We start from the raw sequence: 14,477 nt of genomic DNA on the forward strand, positions 1-14,477 counted from the left end.
GGCTGCGGTGCGGGACGGGAGCCCCTCTCCCCCATCGGACCTACTTGAGGAAGACGAGCAGGAAGAAGGTGGAGACGATGAGGACGAGGATGCCGGCGGCGAAGCCGAGGCGCAGGTTCTCCATGGAGGCGAGGGGGGGCTGCGTGTCCAGCAGCAGCCCCCGCCCCGGCAGCCCCAGCACGAAGGCGCCGGGTGCCTCGGAGCCGCGGCGGAGGCCGCAGGGGGACACCATGCCGCTCACCGCGAAGACGGAGGCGTGAGTCGTGCACGCCATCTCCATGGGGCGCGCAGGGCTTTGGCGGGTGGCTGGGGGGGCACCGCTGCCTTCCTCCCCCTCCTCCTCCTCCTCTGCACGTGGGGTCCCCAAGGCCGGCATCTCCCCGGGACCACCCAGAGCCAGCTCGGGCACCAGCGTCACCATCCTGCAGAAGGGGCAGCTGACGAAGGCGACGGCGGCGGCGCGACACACCAGCTTGCGCAGGCAGCTCAGGCAGAGGGAATGGCGGCAGGGCAGCTGCTGGGGGGCTCGGCCCCCCCCGGGACCCCAATACGCCTCGTAGCAGATCCCGCACTCCCCGCCGGCCTCCGGCCCCGCCGCCATGGCGCTCCGGGGGAGCTCGGCCCGGCCGCCGCCGCTTTTGAAGGCGGGAGGCGGGCGATGGCCGTGCCAGGGGGGGCGTGGGGGGGGCGAGGGCGGCCACCCCCCGCTGAACTTCAGTCCGGCCCTGGGGTGCTCGGCGGGCGCTGGACCGGCACCGCACGCTCCTCCCCGCCCGCCTCGGAAAGGGGCTGCCCAAAAAAAAAAAAAAAACCCCCACCTGCTTTTCTTCCCCTTTCCAAATCCATTAGAGTCTTCTTATTTCCCAAGCATGATGTGCAGATTTTTTTATTATTGTTATTTTATTTTAGGGCGAGCTCACCAGCAGCGGACAAGAGGCCTCCCCCCCCGCAAGTGCATTCATGTCACACCAGACGTGGGGCAGATTTGTCCCATGGCCCCCATCCTGCCGGCCCCCCACCCCCTGAGCTGGTCGCACTGAGCAAAGAGCGGCTGCGGCCCACGGCGGCCCCACACGGCTTGGGGCTGGATGTGGGCAAAGGGCAAGGATGCTTTAATTTTTAATTTATTTTTTTATTTCCTCCACCCAGTCAGTGAAAATGCCCGAGCACAGCCTGGGGCGACGCAGGGCATGGCTTGGTGGGCACGAGCTGGGCCCCCCCGCCCACCCTGTGACGCTCCAGCCGTGGTGGTGTCCCCGGCCATGGCGGGGCTGGGGACACGGGGCCGTCCGCCCCCGCCAACGCGCCAGGAAAAGCTGGCACTTATTTACGGGCGGGGGACCTTGCCCCGGGCTCCTGTCACTCATTACCCCCCGGGGCACGAAGGCGCACGCAACCCGCCGGCGGGACGGGACGAAGGGGACCGTTTGCAGCACGGCTGCTGCCGAGCCAGTCTCGGGGCGACCAGCAGCACCGGGGCGTCTCTGTCCCTCTCCAGCCGCACACGGGGGGGCTCCCGGCGTGGTCCCTCGCTGCCCTGGGGGTGTGGGGGGGCTCCCTGCGGGGCTGGGACCCTCCCTGCTGCCCCGTCCCCCGGCAGGTCGGTGTCTGACTCCCTGCCGGGGCTCCCCTGGCCGTACCCCGAGTGCCAGCAGCCCCCGCGTGCCCCCACCGTGCCACGTCCCCACCCAAGCACCCAGCAAGTCCCTGGAAGGGACCTGCCAGCGCCCATGTGCTCAGCGTCCCCAGGGCTGTCCCCAGAGCGCTCGGGCAGGGCCAGGCAGCCCCATCCCCCGGGGTTTCTGGTGGCACGTGGCCCCGCACAGCGGCCACCTCCACGAGGCCGCACACGTGCCCCACACGGGCGCAGCGCACACGAGGCGGCCCCCGCCGAGGGCCCAAGGTCTGACCCTGCTTGGAAAACCCCGGGGATGCTCTGCAGGGACCAACAGCTTCCGAGAAGTCCCAAATCCTCAAATTCTTCCTGGTTTGACGTGGAAGCGGAGATGACTCCAGCACAGCCGAGCACGTGGCGGCTCTGCCATCGCTCCGCAGCCCCCGGTTTCCCAGCGTCCTCCCCCCCGCCGTAAGGAAAAAGGCAGCAAACAACCACCAGCAGAAACCAGCTGCTTTTTAATAGCTTCTGCTGGGGGAAGGGCTGCGGTGGGACCGGGCTTATCTCTGCGTTTTATCCTTCAAGGTCAGGAGACGAAAGACTGACTGGGATGTTATTTATTAATGACACTGGGGAACAACCCGCACGCCAACGCGCAGAGGCCATGCAGAGCGGCACCGGGCACAGCCCCAGCCCCCACGGCTCCCCGCGGGACTCGCGCCGGCTGCCGGGCAGCGGCCCCGCTTCCCGCTCACAGCCTGGGGGCCCTGGGGGAGGGATCCCGCTGGGCTCCTCTGGCCAGAGCGGGTCCCTCGAGTCCTGGACCTGGGGCCGTTGCAGACTCTCCCCTACAACAGGAGGACGAATGAGGGGTCGGGGAGCCCCTCGCTCTGCCCTGGCACCCGCTGCCCGTGGCTGCAGCCCACCAGCGTCCCAGAGACGCTCCCCTGCGTCACCAGAGCGGAAACCCCAGACCTTTGGTGTCACACACGGTCCCGTCAGCAACCCCAGAGCATCGCACGCCCCTATCCGAGTCCTCCCACGGGATATTCACCCACCTCCGGGCAGCAGCGCTCGACGCAGGAGCACGGCACTGCCCCGGCTACAGCGGGGGAGCTGCAAGATCACGGTGGCTTCAGAGATGGCACTAACTGCGTCCCCGCTGAGCGAGAGGCGTTTCTGAAGGCAAATACATCAGCCAGAGAGGAAGGGGCAGAATTGCACCCAGTTCCATCACCCAGTGCTCCCAGGCAAGAGGCCGCTGGGCGGGCAGGCAGGAGGAGGGGACGCAGATGAAGAAGGAACCCGAGGCGGAGGGTGAGAAGCCATCGGGGAATACGGAGGATGCTGAGACTCCTGGGTGCAGCCGGCAGCCAGCCTGGGGCCGTGCACGGGGAGGGCGGTGCTGGTCATGCTGTGCGAGTGTCTCTCTAATACTGACACGGAGCAGAAGAGGAGCACCACCGGGGAAGGGGTGACGGAGGCGGTGCCGGGCAGCCTTGCCCTCCTCTGCCCTGCCTAGCTGCTGTAGAAGATGCGGATGCGCTGGGTGATGTCCTTGCGGCACAGGGGACAAGTGTGCAGCCGCTCACAGCAGGTCTGGCAGCAGCAGACGTGGCCACAGGGCAGGAAAATCATTTGGGTCTGGGGGAAGAGACAGAGGAGAGGACACGGTGAGTGTTGCTGTCCCCTAACACTCATCCCAGCAGCACTCTATTCCAGCACAGGAGAAAACGGGACTGGGGGAGATGGGGATCGCCCGGGGGTGTCACAGCGTGGAAGGCAGCGCCCCGCACCCCGACCGCCATCCCCGGCACAGCCCAGCGCGGTGTGTGCAGAGAGCAGGAGCGCAACAGGCCTGGGGGAAGGACTCCGGTCAGGGCTGAACCCAGCAGCCCTGCGAAAGCGTCCCACGGCGGCTCTGCGGACAGTCCAGTGCCGGAGCCCAGCAAACTCCTTCCCAAGCCCACTGGGAGCCCTGCCCTGCCTCCCTCCCTCCCTCCCCGCTGCGGTGCCTAAGCTAGGCCGCGCTCCGGAGCTGGAGGGATGAGCACCCAGGCACTGCCCAGAGCCAGGCTGGGGACACAGCTCCCGGGGATGTGCTGGATGCTGCCCTCACTCCACATCCTGCTCCAGCACCACGTGCGTGCCGGCGTCTCACCTCCTGCTCCATGCAGACAACGCACTCTGACTTCTTCTCGTCCCACTGCAGCGGGGGAGCCGTCGGGACCACAGGGCTCGGGGGCTCCTCGAAGGGAGCGCTGGGCTCTGGAGCTGCAGGGACCTCGGCATCCACCGTCCTCAGCAGCTCTGCAACCACAAGCAGGAGGTCTGAGCACCAGGAGAGCTGCCCATCTCCCACCCACCCGGCGCGCACGGGGATGGCTGCAAGCAGACGGGAGCTCAGGGCTCCGATAAGTAAGAAAGTCGATGGTACCAGCCTGACAGTGCAGCCCGAGCTCCGCCAGCGGCCCCTGCCTCTCCCACTCACACACCAGCCCTGCACGGCTCCGCTCCCCAGAGGGAAGCATCTGGCCCCACAGATCTCCCTGTTCAAGGCTCAAGTACCTGCTGCGAGCATCAAACACCAGGTGGAAAAGAACGAGTGGTACCTGGGATCGTCTTGGCCACAGCCAGGATCTCCTGGGCTCGCTTGAGGATGGCTCGCTGCAGGCCAGCCTCCGCCACGCCGATCTGCGGTGCAGGAGGAGGGCTGTTAGCTCTCGGAGGGGAAAGGAGGAGACACATGGCCCCAAGGGGACACTGCAAACTCTTGGGCCTTGCTGGCAAGACCCAGCCATGCCAAGGGAAACACCTCTGCCAGGTGTCAAAGCCAGATAAGGGAATTCCCCTGGTGCCTTTTCTACTACAAAGAGCACCTGAGGGATGTCGAACGACAGATCCAAACCACAGCTGACCCTGCAAGTGCTCTGGGAGAGCTCTCGCCTCCTCGGATGGGGCACAGAGCAGCAGTGACACCTCTCCCTCCTGGGACGTGACACACCAGGAGCACCAACACTCCCTTCCCGCCAGACTGTGGGCATAGCCACGAGCACAGCCGGGCTCAGAGCACGGGCAGGTTCAGTCCCAGCGCAGAGTTGGTCCCAGCCTGCACTGTGTATCTGCCGTCTCGTACCTTTTCCAGGTCACTGGCAGTCATGGTGCTGAGCGCTTGCAAGGATATTCGATGGTGCGCAAAGACTGGCATGTACCGTTCCGCAGACAGCTCGATTAAAAGGTTCACCAGCTGCCTCTCCAAGCCCTCCTCCTGCAAAACACCGGGCGAGCTCCCAGACGTCGCTCTCGAGACAAAGCACGGGGCCAGGCAGCAGCACGGCTGGCAGCACGGCCAGGCAGCGCGCTCATTCCCCCCCGCTGCCCTGCGTGAAGCACTTCTCACCCCCGAGGACACTAAAGCTCGAACGCCCAACAGCTGGAGGAGCTCTGCCCTAGGCCTTTCCTGAGCACAATTCAAACCGCTGTGTTTTGGGAATGAAACGTAACAGTTTTGGCAGCCGATGCCTGCAACAGCACCTGCTTTGCAAACTCGAGCCACTCTGCGGCACGGGCAGAGCTCAGACCCGTCCCTTTGTGGCCACCCCCGCGGGTGTTTTAACAGCACAAAGTCCTGACTCAATATGTTAGGGCAGGAACGGACAGGAGTTGCTGCATTCAAACAGATTTGCAGGGGAATTTGGGGAGCCAAGTGGAGCTGTTTGGGGGTTTAGCTGGAACAAAAAGCCCTGGCTGGAAGGTGCTCAGAGCCCTCTGCTCCTGGCAAGCAGCTGATGGTGGGATGGCAGCTCCCGCTGGCAGGGAGCTGAGGGGTTGGCTCCTTACAGACCCGGGCAGCCCCGTAACCTCCAACCCACAGGAATGAGAGAGGGCCGCTGGGCAGCCCCGCTCAGAGCACGACGGCTAAATGCAGGGCAGCCCGGGCTCTCCCCTGGCTCGTCAGCCTGTGTGAGGGATCTGTGCCCCGCTCCCTGCCTCGGCTGAGCCTGCGGGCCCAGGCAGGGCTGCCTTCGCTCCCCTGCACCCTGCAGGGCAGAGCACAGCTACGGTGAGAGCATTAACTGCAGCACCGACCTGGAGTTTCAGTGAGAGGGGCTTCTGGTTCAGCAGGCGTTGGTACTGGATCAGCCAGTAGTTCTCCTGTTTGGTTTCGCTCTTTGCCTCCATTTCCAGCTGGAAGACAAACTCATTCGTTCAACAGCCCGAGATAACGCTGCAAGTGCTATTTAGGGAAGCGTGAGCTGGACGCATAGGAGGGGAAACCACCAGCCTTCAGAGCGCTGCCATGGGCACAGTCACGGTATAATGGGCATTCCCGGCCTTCTGCCGGCTGGTCCCACTTTGATCCCCACATCCAGTCTAGGCTTGTGCATCCCTCTGGTCACTTTGCCCCAGACACTGGAGCCTGGTCTCTTGAAGCTCAGGAGAGTCTGGAGGTCTTCAGGATTACAAAACCACCGGCAGGGCCCTTGGGGGATTGCGCTCATTCCCCCGCCATGACTCCCTTTCCTGACGGGGGAGACTGACAATGATGACGGTGCCTCACACAGCACCAGGGACTGGCAGTAACTGTGCCCCTGAGAGTTTACCATTAGCACTTTCTGAAATTAAATTAGTCTCTGGACCCAGACACAACCCCTCAGAGCCCTCCTCTGCTCCCCTTTATCCCTGTGCTGACCCACGGACTCTCCCCCTGCAGCCAGCCCATGCGCTTCCTCATCTACGGCACCTAATTAAGGGCCTTCATTACCAGTATTTGTTGCAGTTCTTCTTCCCTTTGCTTCTTTTCTTTGAGCAGCTGCTGCAGCAGGTAGCCGAGCGCTTGGCGTTGCTCCATGATCACCCCCTGCAACAGAAGGACTCCGGCATCCACATCTCCGTACCGTCCAGCTGCGAGCAACCAGCCTGCCCTCACTTCCAGCAAAGCACTCACCATACCCAAAACCAGTCCCAGCAGATGTGAAGCCCAGTGCTCCACAGGCCCTCGGCCCAGCTGAGCAGACAGCCTGAACCCTCTCCCAGCAGCTGGCAGGGCAGAGCCAAGCTGAACTCATTTCTTTCGGTTCTGCACTGACCGTTATCCAGTGGTGCCAACCCCCAGCACACCCCAGGCAGCCCCAGGCCGTGTTGGCCTGCAGCAGCTCTTCATCACTCCGCCAGAAGTTCAGTCAGTGGCAACCCAAGTGTTCATGGTCCCCCTCCTGAACTGAGACAGACCACCTGAAACTAGGTCTGGAAGCCTGCAGGAATGCAGGACAGGTAAGGTAGCCCCCTCCCCATGCCTTGCTTTCTCTGGGGTCCCACACCAAGCACCCCCGGGTCCTTGGTGTGAGATGTACTTACCGCAAGGCAAGTCATCACTGCGGCCACACCGCTGGGAAACGAGGAGAGGTTAATTGTCTCAGGAACCTCAGACCATGTGGCATCTCTGCATGGTTCAGTCCCAGGTAGCTCATACCAGCTGGGAAGACCATTAACTAGCAGAAGCCAGTAGTCATCGGCCACAAGGATTTCAGATGTCCATGGACAAAGGGATAAGGACTCTGTTAGAAGGCTGACCTCCTAAAGAAGTGTGGGGAAACCTTCAGTGATTCGCATCTGGACCCTACACAGGGGCAAGGTCCTCTGTCTAAGCAGGAGACAGGAACGCCTGTCTCTCACAGGCAAAACCCACCAGAGATGCGTTGCCCTGATGGAGGCAGGAAAGCTCTTCTGCGTCAGGACCTCCGCAGAGGTCAGAGGGACGACTAACGACACAAGGGAGCTGCTCCAGACGAGAAACCTGGGCAGCTTCAGCTCACCTTGAGATGAGCCGGGATTGCTCTCTCCCTGACTGACCTCGCCCCAGAGACCTGTGCAAACGCCCCCCTTTCTCAGGGTGCTTTTGGTTCTTCCCGCTTTCCGATGACTTATCAAGTTCGTTACTAAAGCACCTGTACACTGGGGGAGGAAGCAAGAGCCTCCTTCACGGGGGGCATCAAGCATGACCACAGAAAAGCACTTTGTGGGCCCTGCAACCCCCGCCATGCACTGGCCGGGGGGCGGGTTCAATCACAGCAGGGAACCTTTGGGCTGTAGATGGCCAAACAGCCGGGGGGTAAACAGAGATGAAGCTGTCTCACACCTTGCTTCCCAGCATCCAGTGCTGAAGTTGCGAACGTGCTGTGCTGCCTGCTGGGCAGAGCCCCCCCTTCTGCACTCTGCTGGAGCTCCTGTGGTCACTAACAGGAATCACCTCTGCCATGTGAACTACGTCTGCCGGGCTTCCTTCGTCTTCCCTGCGTGAACTTTGGGCAGTCCCCCACCATCAGGCCTCCGACACTGCAGCGTTGTATGGAGGAGCTGCATGAGTTACGGCAGCATAACCCAAATTTTACACTTCAAGGTGACCAGCACAGGCCTCAGAGTCAATCTGGTCTTAAGTCAGCGCTTACCAGCCTGCTGGGTGCACTACTCCTGGAAACCACCTGGGGTTTGCTACTGATTTTGGGCTCACTAAACAGATGACCTAATCTGGCAAACAGCACATACAAGAAAACAACTGATGCAAAGGCATTATAACAAAATTTAAAGCCAAGCTGCTTAAGCCAAACTTGATATTTCTCAACGTGTGACTGCTGATGAGGTCAGCCCATCGAATGTGGGATGGTGGGGCAGAGCAGCCTGGGAGACGAGGCTTAGAAATGAAGGGGGAGAGCTGACAGCCACCACTGGCAGGTATTTAAAAACAAAACACAACACAACAATGTCAGAAGACATGCGATGCGCGGCAGGCAGGTGTTTCTGGGACAGCCAACAACTGGATCGCAAAATCCTTCCCCACCCAGCAAACCTGGAACCACCCATTGCTACCAGCGCTGGCTCGCTTGTCTCTCCCCTGAAAACGCACCGGGGTGTTTAGGAGCAGCAGCAACGTTCCCATGTTAGCACGACAAAGAGGGTTTTGTGGTGTCCTGGGGGGAAGTACCCTGCTGCCTAAGCATAAAACCATCTGGAAACCGCAAGGAGCAAAAGAAGCAAGTGGAGCTTTTGCGATCCCAGAGCCGAGAGAGAGTGGTGGGGCAGCCCCAGAGCCCTACATACCTGCAGCGTCTCTGTGTCCAGTTCTTGCCTCTTTAACTCCAGCTGTGTCAACTGCAATAACTCTGTTTCTATTAATTTAATCTAAACAGAAGATGAAACATTTTTTACTGACATGTGAAATGACTTTAATTTATGCTCTTTTAAAATGAGGTCTAACTGCTGCCCTGGGAGGGACGGCACTGCAGAGCTGCCCAGAAGTTTGGGGAACCTGCCAATGCCCTTCCATGATGCATGCTCTTAGGGTCGCTCTTCGTCTCTTGCCTGAGGAGCTGTGTCCCCCACTCACTATTTGTCTCTCTACTCTAAACACCTTCTGTTCAAGTCTAGAAGCGAGCTGCAATCAGTCTGTTAGGCCAAATGTTTTGCAGCCACTCTGGAAGGCAGCAACTGATTGTCAAAGTCCTCCTAGCACCACCTGCAACTGCAGATGAACTGGGGCAGGGTCCCGGTTTCTAGATGCTCCAACAAATTCCATAATGATACATGCTCTTTCAGGTGGGGCAGCTGAGACACAGAGAGGTGAAGTGAGTTGCCCAAGATCCCCCAGCAAAGCCAAGATGAGAGCCCAGCTCGCCTATCTGCCAGGCCACCTCTACCATCCCCAGGCCGCGCTGCTTAATGTGCGCCACCAACCACGAAATTCCTGCCCACACCGGGGCTCTGCAGCAGGCGGAACCCAGGGCTCCTGCCCGTTCGCTGCCTGTGCAGGCTGCTGGTGGGATGGATTTCAATAGGAAAAGGTCCAGGGTCCAGCCACGGTATCAAGGAACAAACTCCCTTTGTTTACAGAGCAAATGTGAGCAAACTGCAGGGCTCTTATTGATGAACTCAAGCAACGGAGGGTTGTTAGACTCGTCTCCTGGGTTGTCCATGCACAATCCATAGGCTTCTAGCACAATGCAGAGTGGTCACTGAGTGACTCAATATATCCAAGCTCTTAAGTTTATCCACCGACTCCTGACCTGAGACTTTCCTGCTAGTGTCAGATCAGGAGAGGGAAGATTCTGGAGCACTTTGTCAGAAATCAGCCACCCATTTTCATGCATCAACCTCCGCTATCTTCCCATACTCGTGCATCAACCACCGTTACTTTCTCCACCAGCTCTCGCTCTTCCCCCTGAGTATCGCATTGCACCTTCTGCAGAATGGAGCTCAGAAAGGCAGGCTAAGAATGGGAAAGAAAAAGTGAACTTATGGCTCAAGGTGCAGTTCCGATGTGCTGGATGGAGATGCAGTGGACTCATGTGGAAACAGCAGCCCTGCTAAGTACATAACCTGAAGGAAATAGCAGCTGCAATTGCAGATGACGCCTACAGAGGCAATGCAGGTCTGTCCTCTAGTGACCACTCTCCAGCACTTCATCCACATTCGTGCTGAGATGATTGAAGCAATGGCAATTCCACTACTTCCACGAACCTAAAACCTGCATTGTCACTCCCTCCTACGGAGCTGGGAGCCTGTAGTTTAACCCACCAGCACTGCCCAACGCTCTGCCACAGAGCTCTTAGCAATACAAGAGCTCTTCATTTCCTCCAGACCCTGCTCTACGCTCACAGCCCTTTGATCTTCCTCAGAAGCGTCTCATCGAATGGTGTATGAGCTGAGTAGCTGGTTGCTCTTTCTTCTGTCGCTGACTCACCTGGTTCCTGATCTGCCTGTGCATAAGATCCTTCTTCACTTGGAGAGCTTCAAAGGCAGCCTTCTGCATCTCAATCTAAGGGACAGGCAAAATCCTGCTTAGTGAGGTTGCTGATGCAGCTGCAAATGGGCTGAGAACCCTGTTACCTTGCAGTGACTCATGCTGAAGCACCCGAAGAGTGCTTACCCTGGGCAACAGCGTCCTCATTACACCATGACTTAGAGCCCACAGTCCCGAAAGGTAACACCCGCTTTACAGACAGACACAGAAGTTATATTCATGCTCTTCAAACAGACATTTTGAATGCTCTGTAGGAACCCCACCTCTCATTTTCAGCAGCGCTGAGCCTCCAGGCTACGCAATAGTGCCCAGCACTTCTGAAGAATGAGCTGCAGAGGTCCCAGGTTCAAAATGAGGTATTCAAAAGGAGCAGAGGCCTTTGAAAATGCTTCCTGCAGGCAGCTTGCCCCAACTCACCCAGGAAACCTGCCCAAAAGACAGGACTTCTGTTTCAAAATCCTCTCCATTAATCATCAGACCAGTTTTGCTTCCCATGGTCTGTGCTGCTGTCTTTTCTGAAAATTTTTCTGTCTAGTTAAAAAATAAATACATGTTTCTTTCAACCACCCAAGTCAGTTTGTTAGAATACCAGAGATTCTCAAAATTTAGCGTGTGGTGTTAAATAAAGTAACTTTTGCATACGGCCCAGCCCAGCCACCATTGCTCCTGTGACCCACCCTTGATGCTGCTTTCGCGTGCAGTTGCTTTCCCTTGATCCCCCCGACCCTGCAAGCAGTTCGCTCCCTCGCCTACCTGCTGCAAGATCTGACTGACAGCTTTGTTCTGATCCAGCTGTTGCCAAGCCAGGATTTGCTGGAACTTCTGGTCCATCTCAGCCAGGCTGCAAGAAGAAGGATTTGCCATGGAGTTACCGCTGGGTCTGAGACTCTCAGTGCAAACAAGAGGAAAAGCAGACAACAGGGAATCCAAGAATGGAGAAATTTGTTACTGAGCAATGTTCCTGAAGGCTGACAGATTTAAAACCTCCTTCCCTACAACCAAACCAAACCTGCGCCACAGACCAAGCCAGAGCAGAAGCACCACTGCTGCCTGTGCACAGCTCAAAGTCCACGCAGGGGCTGCTGCTGCCCTGGCAAGTGTTCAGGTGATGAATTTGCACATCAGTGTTCCGCACTGGAAAGGGTGTGCTGATGAAGGAGACCCGGACAATGTGGCCATATATTGCCTGCACTTGCAGTCAGGACCGTGTCTGCCCACTGCCCTCCGTAGGGCAGGTCACAGGCACACAAGGGTGTTTCTGTTCGGTGCCAGACGCTGCCAGATTAAAATTTCTCACCATCTTGCAAATACAGAGAGACAGAAGTTTTCTGTACCTACATCAGTGCAACAAGTCCTACATATATACAAACAGCATCCTTCAGACAGCCCTGGGAGGTGAGGAAAGGAATTCCGTGCTAGAGTTTGACACTGAACTGGCTGGGACACAGGAACAAGACCAGCCTGATTTCATTCTCCATATTTAGCAGGACGTGTAAAGTAAAATAAACAGTGTAAAAAAGTGATGGTTAATCCAAAGTGCATATTCTTGTGGTTAGAAGGTGGTTCATTTAATCAAGTTTGACAGTTTCTTTAAATTGCATTGTCACCCGCTCTTACACGGTGGTGCTGCTGCATTCCAGCAGCTGCAGGAGCTCCTGGGTGCGCATACGGGAATTACACCGGGGACTGCTGGAAAGAAAGGGACTTTACAACAGTACCACCAGCCCCAGACAACTCCCACTGTACCTGGAGCAGGCCTGGTTGACAAGGTCTTGCCGACGAGACTCGTAGGTCATTTGGATGAGCTTGTTCTTGTAGCTCTCAGCCAGCATTTGCTGCATGGCAGCTAGGAGACAGAAGGGCTGTCAGTCTGCGTCAGGAGCGGGTGTCTAGAACAGGCGCTCATCTACCACTGCTGCTACAATCACTCGCGATTAACAGTGCCTTCTCTCCCATTTTCAACCTGTCCTCATTTTTTCCATTTCATTCATTTCAGAGCAGAATCATTCAGCTGCAAGAATCATAGCTATTTATTGGGAAATTAGATGAGCAAACTCCTCTCTGCCTGTGTTTGCATCTCCAGAGCTCAGAGGAGCCCAGTCACTGCCCCCCTACCCCCAGACAGGCTGCAGCTCTGCCCATCCCACTGCGAGTAACCCATCCTTGGGGTGACAACACACACACACCATTTCCCTTGCAACCCCGGCAGATCTGTTGACGATCATCATGAGCAGAAAAGGCTCCCTAGCACCATTCTTCTTTACCAGACACCTCCTGCCTCATGAGCCTGATGAGTTAACATCTGTTTGGTACCTCTGAAATATGAAGCACTTTGTGTGCTTGTTTCCAGCCCCACAAACTCCTTGTGTGACGTGCTGTAGCTACGCAGGGAGCATAGCTTGCACCTCAAGGAGGACCGGCAGCGAGGTGCGGGTGGAAGCAGTGGATCACCTACAGTACACATGCAATGCTACCCCCTGCAGCTCTGCCCCACCGTACCACGCAACGCAGCAAGGGTGTGCGTGTGACAGAGCACCTCCCACATGCTTGTCACCTGTTCAAGCATATCGCCAGGGGAAACAGGTCTTTCCTGCACCTTACCACCCCAAAATGTTGTCTGGACTTACAGGCCACTTCCCTTCTGCGTAGATGTTCTGTCTCCTCCTGTGTTATTGCCATCAGCTGTTCCATCCTTATTCTGCCAAACAAACAAGAAGAATCCAGCCACTCCTTCAACCAAGCACCATCTCCCTCCTCCTCCACCCACCCAGCTCGGAGCCTAAGGGCTGGGCAGATTCACCCTGCCACCTCCTCAGGAAAGCCATGTGCTTATCAGAGACACAAAAGCCTCAGCGATTTCTTGGCAAGGGGCCTCTAAATCCATGGGAGACAACATCAGTTTTGCTCAAAACCATGAGGACAGTTGCTTCTTAGACTGGAAAGCGGATCTTTCTGAGAAACAGAATATCTATACAACATACACACACTCTCACCAAACACAGTGCCAACCCCTTTTTTTACCTTCCTTTCTCTTGAGGCTTGACGAGCACTTTAAAGCTGACCCAAGTGAGCAGTGTCAGAGCCTGGCCTCCATTCCCACCTCCCGTGTCCTTGTCCCAGCACAAACCCACATGACGCCACTTAACAGATCAGGAACCGGGGTGGCTGAAAAACTATCATCTGACATACAAACGGGTTCTTTTTCAGCCAGGTCAGTCCCCCGCCATCCACTTTACTGTCACAGCATAAATAGTTGGCTGAAGGGAGGGGGCAGCATATAGGCAGGGGACAGTTGGGGACAACCACTTTTGGTGGCAGAGACAGCTCAAAGTGTTGGCTGAACAACCAGCCTTGTTTTCAGTGTATTTCTCCCAGCCTGTACACATTCCTTCATAAACATCTTGCTTTCCAACAGATACGAGATTTCTGTTGGTCCTTGTCAGTGGAATACAGAGGTTTGTTCCCGTACTCCTTAGCTAGGGCCACTCAGAGATGAAAAAGAGGTAAAATCACTATTCCATAGAGTTTACCAGATTGGGTAAGACCAGGCACATCTAGTACAGTGTTTTGCCTCCAACAGTGACCAGAACCAGCTGCAGGTATGAGATGAACCTTCCCTGACCTAAGGTGGATTCAGACTGAAAGGAAGGTCCCAGCCCTTTTCCCAGCTTCTTGCCCTTTTTCTAAAAGAGTTTATTTCAAGGAGACTCACCTCTCATTCTCCAAGGATTTCAGAATGTCCGCACTTTGTTTTTGCCTAAAAAAGATACAACAAAAGGTTTCCATCAAGCTGAGCAGGACAGCCCCAGAGGGCAGAAAATGACTTTGCTTTTCATGCACAGAGGAGCAGCTTTAAGCAGGCTGGTAACCTTGCGTCGACACCAGCCCAGCGGGGGATCCAGCAGATCTAGCTCAGCGGTACCTAAGAACCAGTGTTCAAATATGCACCTTCCATGAGGAATTCTAATTTTTTCCACGGCACTGCAAAACTCTAACAGCACACATATGTGCGAAACACAATTTTTTAAGGTGCCAAATTCCACTTCCTTTAAATGGGACTTTGGC

The 14,477-nt window shown here is 57.0% G+C and overlaps 1 protein-coding gene across 4 annotated transcripts in view; it reads right to left on the bottom strand.

The window, feature by feature from the left end:
- Window positions 1-2,217: 2,217 nt before the first annotated feature.
- LRSAM1 (leucine rich repeat and sterile alpha motif containing 1) overlaps window positions 2,218-14,477 on the bottom strand; it is a 28,050-nt gene continuing 15,790 nt past the window's right edge. For 3 of the 4 annotated variants that reach the window (XM_063352874.1, XM_063352875.1, XM_063352877.1), the window contains 12 exons: window positions 14,125-14,169; window positions 13,040-13,110; window positions 12,159-12,258; window positions 11,166-11,253; window positions 10,353-10,427; window positions 8,714-8,794; window positions 6,381-6,476; window positions 5,705-5,803; window positions 4,752-4,883; window positions 4,228-4,309; window positions 3,777-3,925; window positions 2,218-3,259 (listed from right to left, as the gene is read on the bottom strand). In XM_063352874.1, the coding sequence (XP_063208944.1) occupies window positions 3,134-3,259; window positions 3,777-3,925; window positions 4,228-4,309; window positions 4,752-4,883; window positions 5,705-5,803; window positions 6,381-6,476; window positions 8,714-8,794; window positions 10,353-10,427; window positions 11,166-11,253; window positions 12,159-12,258; window positions 13,040-13,110; window positions 14,125-14,169 (1,144 nt within the window). In that variant the 3' untranslated portion in view covers window positions 2,218-3,133. The remainder of the gene's footprint in view (window positions 3,260-3,776; window positions 3,926-4,227; window positions 4,310-4,751; window positions 4,884-5,704; window positions 5,804-6,380; window positions 6,477-8,713; window positions 8,795-10,352; window positions 10,428-11,165; window positions 11,254-12,158; window positions 12,259-13,039; window positions 13,111-14,124; window positions 14,170-14,477) is intronic. The other variant, XM_063352876.1, reaches the window with a different exon arrangement.

This window comes from Chroicocephalus ridibundus, chromosome 15, assembly GCF_963924245.1.
Source record: "Chroicocephalus ridibundus chromosome 15, bChrRid1.1, whole genome shotgun sequence".
In the NCBI taxonomy this organism is placed as follows: Eukaryota; Metazoa; Chordata; class Aves; order Charadriiformes; family Laridae; genus Chroicocephalus; species Chroicocephalus ridibundus.